Source organism: Rhinolophus sinicus, linkage group LG03 (genome assembly GCF_036562045.2).
Source record: "Rhinolophus sinicus isolate RSC01 linkage group LG03, ASM3656204v1, whole genome shotgun sequence".
Classification (NCBI taxonomy): Eukaryota; Metazoa; Chordata; class Mammalia; order Chiroptera; family Rhinolophidae; genus Rhinolophus; species Rhinolophus sinicus.
In genome coordinates this window covers 142,444,421-142,454,769 of record NC_133753.1, presented here as the reverse complement: position 1 = coordinate 142,454,769, position 10,349 = coordinate 142,444,421, and the positions used below count along the sequence as shown (strand labels likewise).

Genomic DNA, 10,349 nt, shown 5'->3' with positions numbered 1-10,349 from the left:
GTGGTTTAAATGTTTCATACTGCTATCCCCACATCTATGATTCTAGAATGTAACTTTCAGTATTATTCCAACTGCTAAGTTTGAATTTCCCACCTTGATTTTCTTAATATTACGAGTACTGATAACTCCTAACATCTTCATTTTCTTAACATTGAAAGATTCAGCAACACAAACTCCAACTTTCAGGAAGCTTTTGTCCTTTATTATAAAGTTTTCCCTAAAAACCAAATTTATATTAGTCCTTAACAAAGCATTTACCACTCCATATGGCAACTTTGTCTTAACTAGGTTAAGCTACTTCAGAGCAGACTCTCTTGTTCACATTTAAATGCACAGCATACATTACAGTGGCAAATACTAACTACTAAATGCTTACTCTGAAAACTAATGCATATTTGAAGGATACACATCACTAAAACATACACTTAGCTTATAGAGGTATGATTATCAATGAAAACACTTGGAACTTGGCCTTGCTTTTTTAACGTAACTGTTACCACACAGGCAACAATAGTTGCAGAAATTGATGGAGGTTTAAATTTTCAGATAACCTCAAAAGGTTAGTCAGTGCAAGTTCCAACCTTGTAATCTAGAACACCCCAGCTCACTCCACCCTAAAACATAAAAACCCATGATGAACATTACTGGGTTCCGTTATGCAGATTTCTACCACTCACCTTCTGAATCCATTGCCCTGAGGGTGCCATATTCTCCAGGGTCTTCATTCTCTGCCTCACTGATTAGACAAAAAATGATGAGTTCTTTCCTTGGATTCTGAATTGTGGAAGATCCTAGCATTTCCTTTTACCACTGGATGCCAGATGAGATTGTGGGATATCCTTGCTTTTATTTTACTTGGTTCTTCTGCTTTTTTCCTTTGCTTAATGGTGTCAGAAAGTATCAGAAACCCATCTAGAGTCTTAAAAATATGTAGAGGTAGATTTAAGAGAAACACCATAAAGCAATAGTATTTTGGCTTGACCAAACAGGAGGAGCAAGTTTCTGAAAGTTTTCAGGAATTGGTAAATGCTCTGGCTCTCAGACTTTTTGATTTCAGGAACTAATAATCAACTTTTTATTGTAGTGGTATTTCATTATTGGTAGATCAAATCTACTATCATTTCAAAGCAAAAGATATTTTAACATTACAAACTCTAGAAGCAATCTTAGAATAAAGAACAATACTTTCAATTGTATTAACTTAGCTTCAAGAAAACTTATTACATTGCCCTATTCTCCTTATCTGGCTACAGAGGAGCAAATACTCCACTACTTTCAGAACCTATGAGCTCTGTTCTCACTCGGCATTCCTGGAGTCCAATATTTATAACATTTTAATAACCCATAAACTTCATATGTATTTTTAAAATACTTTTACTAGTTTTAGATTTACAGAAAAATTGCTAAGTTAGTACAGAGAGCTCCATACACCCCATATGCTGTTGCTCCTGTCTTACATTAGGATGGCACATTTATCACAACTAATGAACCAGTACTGATTCATTACTACTGAAGATCATACTTTATTCAGATTTCCTTAGTTTTTACCCAAAGTCCTTTTTCTCTTCCAGGACCCCATGAAGGATACATTACATTTAGTCTTTATGTCTCCTTAGTCTCCTCTAGGCTCTAAGTTTCTCAGAATTTCCTTATTTTGGTATTCTTAGTTCTGAGAAGTACTGGTCAGGTATTTTGCAAATTCTCTCAGCTGCCATTTTTCTGATGGTTTTCTCATGATTAGAAAGGTGTTATTGATTTTAAGGAAGACAACTGAGGTAAAGTGCCATTCTCATCACATTATATTAATGTAACTTACTGTTGATGTGAATCACTTGACTGAGGTGGTTTGTCAGGTTTCTGCATTAAGGTTAGCTACTTTTTCCCTTCTGCACTGTACTCTTTGTAAGTCACTATGCCGAGTAGTGCTCCATTGTACCCATATTCCAGTGCATTGATCTACTCTACTGTTGATGGGACACTTAGGTTGCTTCCAGTCTGGGGCTATTAAGAATAAAACTGCTATAAATATACTTACCAGTCTTTTTGTGAATGCATTTTTATTACACTTGGGTAAGCAAGTATAGAATTGCTGGGTTAAGTATATTTTTAGTTTTATACAAAATGCTAGAACTTTTTATGGTTATATCATTTCTAATGTGGCTGTACCACAATGTATGAGCGTTCCAGATGCCTCACATCCTTGCCAACATTTTGGTGTCAATTTTTAATTTTACCCATTCCAGTAGGTATCTAGTGGTATTTCATTGTGGTATTAATTCGCATTTTCCTGGTGATAAACAATGTTGAGTGACACATCTTTGAAAATAATAAGTGAATGGAAGCCTGTCTCTGAACAGACTGTTGGTGGGGGAGAAAAAGTCTCTAGTAAGAAATTAAAAGCTGGAAAAACTGCGGCCTTCCATTTCCTGTCCAAATGAAGTTAACAGGGACCAGATGTACTCTTCTATCTTACAGAACTAAAACACTCAACAAAATACATGAAAAAAGTTTTCAGATTTTGAACAGGCAGCACAGGATAGTGATGCCTAAAAATTATGAGGTAAAGTTTTACTGCTCCAGCTTACTGAGTGAAGGATCTAAGCCACAGCACAGGAAAGACCTGAAACTGAAATGAGAATCCAGTTGAGAAGAGCATCCGAAAGGAGAGCACAGAGAGAGCTCCTGATATTTGGCAGAGGGTTCCTTCTTCACGTCTTCAGCTGAGTTCTGATCAATAGATGCATCTGAAATTACCCAACGTTGTGTGAAGAACCAACAGAAAGGAATAAGCAGAACAATCCTTGGGACTCAACCGGGTAGTTATAGTTCCTGTTCCCACCAGACAAAGTGAGAAAACTTTGTAATAACACATGGGGCATTGGTGGGGTACTCAGAAGGATCTTTATTTCTTCAGTAGTGGGTAAAAATTAGTACGCAATTAAAGGCTGCTCTTCAAAGTAAGCCTCAAAAAAATCAAAACCATCTCCTAGGTTTCCTAGTAAAATAACTGCATTCCAGAACGAAACTCAGGAATATTTTTAAAAAGTACAAAAACATCCAGTACCCAACAAGGCAAAATTCAGTGCCTAGCATCCAGTCAAAGATTTTCAAGAATGCAAAAAAGCAGGAATATACATGTGACCCATAATGAGAGGAAAAATCATTCAATACATAGCTCCAAATGACACAGAAGATAAAATTAGTAGACAAGGACAATGTATCTATCAGCTATTGTAAATATATTTTGTATGTTCAAGAAAGTAGAGGAAAATATGAACATGTTAAAGAGAAACATGGAGGAAATAAAAAAGACCCAAATTGAATTTCTAGAGATTAAAGAAATAAAGGTCTGAGATGAAAAATACACGAGATAAAATTGAACATCGCATTAGACATGCCACAAAAAATTAGTGAAATTCAACACATAGCAATAAAAGCTATCCAAAATAAAGCGGATAGGAAAAAAAAAACTGGAAAAAAAAATAGTGTCAATGATTTGTGGGACAAATTCAATTTAATAATGACAAAATTTTTTTTATTGTATTACCAGCCAGCAACAAATACAGCTGAATAACTATAAACGCAGTACTTCTACATTCACAAATGGAGTGAGAAGACCAGAAAATAATTTTCTACTTAAAATGATAAAACTGAAATCCACTACTTCTGCCAAGAATTTTAATATTCTCAAGTAGAATCAATACGTAAAGAGACAAAGAAAACTATTATCAAATTTACTGCATATGTCTGATCGTGTAATTAGAAAGCCTTTTATGCTTAACCCAGGTATATTACATAACATTTTATGTAACCATCCTAACTTTCAAGAATCTAACACCCTTTTCTTTCAACACATTCTTCTGCAGAAAGAGCTGTCAAAAAATTATTGTAAAAGCAAACAATGCACTACAACTGCATTTCTACTTCTTTCCTCAGAATGGAAAATTTAAGTCTTTAACTCAACCTGAGATAAAAACCCAGGTATCTAAGAACCTCAGTGAACTCAGTACAAGAACAAAAGAAAACTATAACAAGAATCATATTAATTGCTACAGGTTCAGCACCTTTTCATGTGCTTTTGGTCAACTGTAAAGTGTCTGTATCACCAACAACATTCCTGTCTCAGGTTTTGCGAATATTTTATCTCAAGCTATGATTTTCTTAAAAGGGTTTTTGACGAGTTTTTAATTTCTATGAAATTGCTTTTATCATTAAAATAAATTTTATAATTACGTGTCCTAAGCAACCTCTGTCAACCCCTAAAATCATCAAATATTCTATTAAGATTTCTTCTAAAACCTTTATGGTTTTAGCTTTTACAATGAGGTATATGGTCCCCGTGAATTAATTTTTGTGTAGTATGATGTAGGGATTGAGGCTCATTAAAATGTGGATATACAATTATTCTAGTGCCAACAGTTGAAATGACTGCTTTCCCCCATTGTTGCAATGTTGCTTTTAAAATTTTACCAGTAAATTAAATATTTTTAATAATTAACATTTTAAAATAATTTTTTTTTCTTATAGTTCAGTTCTTTCTCATATTGAAATTTGGTTCCAACAGACTATTCAGTTGACAGATTATTAACTTTAGACATAAGCCACTTATCCAAAACAGGTATGCGGACAACCTACTATAATAGAAATTTAAATACGTAGAAAAAAATTACGTCATGTTCTAAAGAACTGTTAAAACTAGAAATGAAAGAACAAGTAAATATGCATATAAACATAATTACAATAATTTCTATATCTTACCATTGCTACTTGTTTAACATAATTCTACTAACATGGTTTCATTTATTTAGTCTTTTGGAATTTTCTATTTATAAGTATAAATTGTTATACTATAGAACTATAGAAAGAAAAATGCAACCCAAATAAACAAAATAGCTGTTAAAACTAATTTTTGTAGCGCTCTATTTAAGAAAAATACATCTCCCTCATTTTCAATACTTCAATGGGTACTTAATATACTCAAACTGTTATATACTTGAAATTTTGAGGTTATTAATCCAAATTTGTCCTCAGTCATGTTATCCTTTGAGTAATTACTTTAGTGTAACTGATTATCTGACATATTAAAGAGCAGTGGGTAAAATTTATCTGCCAAATAGACAAAACATATTGCTTTAGGGTCTTACAACTCTTTTGAAACCCTCTGGGTCTTTAAAGGTTCTACAGAAATAAAATGTAAACATGTCCGAGTTAAATTAAAAAGTACTTGACAAAGAAATTATAAAAATGGACTCATGAGATTATATTTGTTGCATGCTTTACTGTTCATTAGTAAACAAACAACATTTAATTCGATGGCTATAATCCTTCCTGTACAACAGGACAAATACAACTTGGTTGTACAAAACCACCAAGCCAAAAAACAAAAAACTCTCTGATCCATTAAAGATATGCCCATCCAACATAAATAAGTGTATTGCTAAACGAGTCCCTTAATAATACTTAATAATATTCCTGTACAATACAACAGGAATAGGAGAACACATAATATTGTCATCATTTAAAAAATTCCTTTATTGACCTCACAATTAGCAAAGCCCATGCAATCAGGGTGTTTTGTCAATCAAAGAACTACCATGATATAAGTAAGGGGAAAAAAAGTATGATGGTCCTCATTTCCTTCAAGTTGTTACTCAGAAATCACCTTCTCAGTGAGGCTTTTCCTCGATACTCTATTTGAAAATTTAACTTTATCCCTCATATCCCCCCTTCCCTGATTCCCCTCACCTTCCACTAATCCGATCTTATCACTAACATGTCCTATATTTGACTCATGTTTATCTTTGTTTAATATCTGCACTCCCCCACTAGACTCTAAGCTCCTGGAGGGCAGGGACTGTGATGTTTTGTTCACTGTTCTATCTAGGGCAGTCTTTGGAACATTAAAGGCACTCAAATATTTATTGTACAAATAATGAAATGAGTACAAACAAAAATATTCCTGGAGAAAACACTCTTTTGAAGTCATTTTCAGAATGTCTTCCAACTAACATGAAGCCATTCCTGAAGCCAAAAATAGCAATTCATTTTTCTCATGTTAACACAAAGCAGATTTAGAAAATATGTAGCCATACATTTAATGTAAAATCAATTTTACATGATAAAACTGAGGTCAACAGTGATAATACAATTGTATTTAATTAGTATAAGTTGAATACCTAATAAGTGCAAAAAACAATTATAGGCAGAAATGGTATAAGAGAGGTTTCTTGATTCTTAAATTAACATTCTGTCCACAAAATTATGCTGCAATATGATTTGGGATAATGAAGTCTTTTGCCAAATGCGAGAATAGAGGGGAATAACCACGTATAGGCAGTTATAAAAAAAAATAATAATAAAATAAACACCCAAGCCAAAAACAAAACAAAACAAAAAACCAACTCTCTGATCCATTAAAGATAGGCCCATCCAACATAAATAAGTGTATTGCTAAAGGAGTCCCTTAATAACAAAAGACAAGCATATGCACAGGTTATATCTGGTTTTACTTTTTTTGTTATAAACAAAAACATGTGAAAATGTTTAACATTTTAAAGAATGAAAAGATTGACATTAGCCTGACCATCCTTAGTGTTCACGTCAGACATAAAACAGCAAGGCATATAAACAGCACAGCTATAAACCCAAGTTATAGACATAATGAGATGAGTGGGAGTTAAAAGATGAGATTGCCTGACTATTTGAGACACTGGGTTCAAGCTCTAGTATCATAAGTATGTTTAAATCTGATTCTTTAAGCTACCTAAAGCTCTGTGAAGACACAAGATGATCCACATTCAAAAATCACTTAGCTTTATTTTGCTGAATAGAGCCATATACTACCATGATACACCATTTTCAATTATGAGATGGCTCAGAAAGTGTGTATGAATTCAGAGAATGTTGAGACCCTATGCTCTGCAGTACTGAGAATTTAAGCTTTCATTTGAAAGAATAAAATCTATCCAGTGAAGTTTCAATTATAAATTTCATAATGAATTCTACTTATTGCTTCCTGGACCTATCAATTCCATTAATGGATGAATATCTCTTCTGAATCATAACTCAGGAAGAAATGTTACTATATTATCAATGATATTTATTATCAGAAACAATAAGACAATGAGCCCATTCTATTTGGATGCATCGGTCATTTATACACAGCAATTGGAATTCTGGGGAAAATACCACAGATAATCAACATGTATAGGGATATTAAGATAAAATTATATGCTTTTTATTTCAGACAAACCAATGGGGGGAGGAGGGAGAATAGAGCTCTGATTTTTATAGCGCAATGGGCAGCAAGGGGAAGAAGAAACAAATTATCAAATAAAACTCCACAAATCATACAAAATAAGATTTTAAGAATTCCCAGGTAATTTCACAAAAATATATAATAAAAGTAACTGACTGCTGAAGCATATTATGTTGACTAGAGTGTAATATGAAAAATAAAATAATTCTACGGATGTAATTTAGGCTATTAAAATATTATTTGGAATTACTTTGCAACACATACATGTAGCAAATCATTATGTTATACATCTAAAGCCAATACAATGCTATAAATCAATTATATCTGAATTTTAAAATATTTGGTTTACATAAAGTACAAACCCTTTTGCACTTAAAGAACATAAATCTTGGTACAGAGACAAGATGCATAAATAAACCAGTTAGTAGTTATAACCATCATTCTCTTCAAATTTGCTTTTAAAGACTAAACAAACAAAATAAGAAACCAAACCCATTACTTAAATTAATGTGCAGCTTGTGTAAGTTCAGTATACTTAGGGAGAATTCAAGTTTGAAAAGTATAAGTCAATAGTATTTTAGAAATGTATGTTATTCCATCCAATAATGCTATGTCTCTTTTCCATATATAAATCCACTGTGCAATCTTTGAAACTCAAAATAATTTTAATTATAATTTTAAAAATGTAGTTTTTAAATAAGAATGGTTATAAATATCAGGTGAGAGATTCTTTTCAAGTCCAACACATGAGAATTTTCACATAAAATGTCATACTTTGCTGTTATCTTGTTATAAGATACTTATATTTTACTGATGCTGATATATCTTCAGATATATTTGGCATGAATGCTTCTTTTGGAAATACACATGAAGTATCATTAGGCTATAGTGACAATTCATTTCAACCAGAATTTTATCCAACTTAAACACTTATTATTCAGACTTTTAAAATAGCAACTATTTTAAAAATATTTAATCTATACTAAAAGATAGGAATTTGCTGCATTGAGATTATTCAAATGAAAGTGAACCATGAGTCTTGCAAGTAATTCCAAAAGAAGTTTCAAAATTGTTTTCCAGTAGTGACAACAGCACTGAAATATAAAATATATCCTCTAAAGACAGTTATATGGAAGAACATTTATTTATAAACTCTACCATTTGTTTAAAAAATAAACAAACATGTTTATCTCAGATCCATTCCCATTAAAATTGTAACCTTCATTTTGGGTTTAGATGTAAAAAGCATGAAAAACAATTTTACAAGTTTTTAAACTTTCGTTTAAATTTTTCAATCAAATTCTATTTCTGGACTATAAAATAAAAATTCAACATTTCCAATTCTAGACACTACAGATGTAAAACAAGTCCTAATTAATACGATTTAAATGATACCTGTAGGTATGTTTAGAGTGGGAAGGGTTCTGATTTTTGAAAATGAGAGAAAAAGAATTTTTATTTGGGAGAAATCACCTATTTATAAAATATAACTACTCTCACACAGGTAACACAAACAAATTGCTTGCTCTAATGAACTTTGAAAATGTATTTTAATCTCATTCCAAAAAGAAAGAAAAGTTCTAGATACAAATACATCTCATTCAATCATGTTTTAACATACATTCAGCAACTTAAAATATTATAAGGATCCAATATTTTCATCTTTTATAATCTCCATATATTATATATTTAATATATAATATATACAATACATACAAGTAGTCAGCAGGATTACAAAGGAACTTTCTAAAAGTTTGATCAATATTGATAAATATTTTCAGATTAAAAAGAACTATTTAGGATCATAAAATAAAATAAAACATGGGAGGCCCAAACCTCACAGCAAGACTGCAAATGTTCCATATAGCCAATCATTTTAAAAGATCCTTCAAGTTGGATAGAATACATTTTAAAACAATACTCTTGCTACTTTCAAGCAGCAGTACTTATAGATATCAAGCATGTACATCTCCATTAAATTTAAAATTACTATGCAGCTTTCTTTACTGTAATATACAGTAGCTATTTCTTCATTTCTGTTGGATTTGTTGTTGTTGTTTGCAGAGTATGACTAATAATTACCAACAGAAGCGATTTTAGTTCTTCTCCCCCCTCTAAAACATGGCTCAGTTTGAAGGTTGTTCTATAGGCAGCCACATGAATATTAAAAGTACCTTAATACCATTTAGAGCAATCAGTCAATAACTGGAGTTATATGAAAACTTTCAAAGACTGCTGGAGGTTTCTGTAAACCAAGGTAATCAGAAGTATTACCCTGTGGATAGACCTCTCACATCAGTTAATACAAGGAGTTAAAATTCCAATGCCACAGTATAGCACTTAACAATCTATTCTGTAATTTTCCATATTATACCATTAATTCACCCTGAGAATACAGAGGAAGCATTTCAAACAAGATATTCTGATATGTTTTTTTTTTTCCTTTGTACTTGCTTTCTTCTGGTTTTTGTCAGCCCTTCAAGGGCACAAATATGTGAATCCAAAGTGTGACTTGGATATTCATTGTTAACCGAGAGTCACGCCACAGTGAGATATTGGTGATAGAAAAGCCCAAAAAGGCTTGTAGAAAAGAGACAAGCAGCAATCCACCAGGTCAGAAAAGACAAAAGTCCTCGAAAAAGCAGAGGAGTGAAAATGTTTTTTAAGCTGCTCAGTGCCACTGTTACTTGTGTAACAGTTACCTTCATCTTCCCATCAGCAGAGGGTAATTCATGGTAAACAGAATTGGAGGGTAGACCAGTATCCACTGGCAAGGTAGAAATAGATTCTGGATAAATGCCCCAGGAATGATTACCTAGAAAATTCAAGACACAAATAAAACTTGAAGATTAACTAATTCCAAAGTTTCTTACTAAAAAAGTTAATAAATTCTTTAATTCATATTTGAAATTAAGAATAAGAAATTTAGTGCTTATGTTAAAAATAAAGTAAAATAATAATCTTTCTATGTACCTGTTAAAAAATTCACTTAACTTGACCAGACTACAATCTGGCCTCTTCAGTAAAAGTACAGATAAAAGCTACAAGTCTAATTTACTTTTAATAACTGCATAAAATCGGACAAAATAAT

The 10,349-nt window shown here is 32.1% G+C and overlaps 1 protein-coding gene across 4 annotated transcripts in view; it reads right to left on the bottom strand.

Moving 5' to 3' along the window:
• Window positions 1–7,078: 7,078 nt before the first annotated feature.
• The window catches only part of TMEM161B (transmembrane protein 161B), a 68,203-nt gene continuing 64,932 nt past the window's right edge, over window positions 7,079–10,349 (bottom strand). For 3 of the 4 annotated variants that reach the window (XM_019734237.2, XM_074328756.1, XM_074328758.1), the window contains one exon: window positions 7,079–10,073. In XM_019734237.2, the coding sequence (XP_019589796.2) occupies window positions 9,796–10,073 (278 nt within the window). In that variant the 3' untranslated portion in view covers window positions 7,079–9,795. The remainder of the gene's footprint in view (window positions 10,074–10,349) is intronic. The other variant, XM_019734238.2, reaches the window with a different exon arrangement.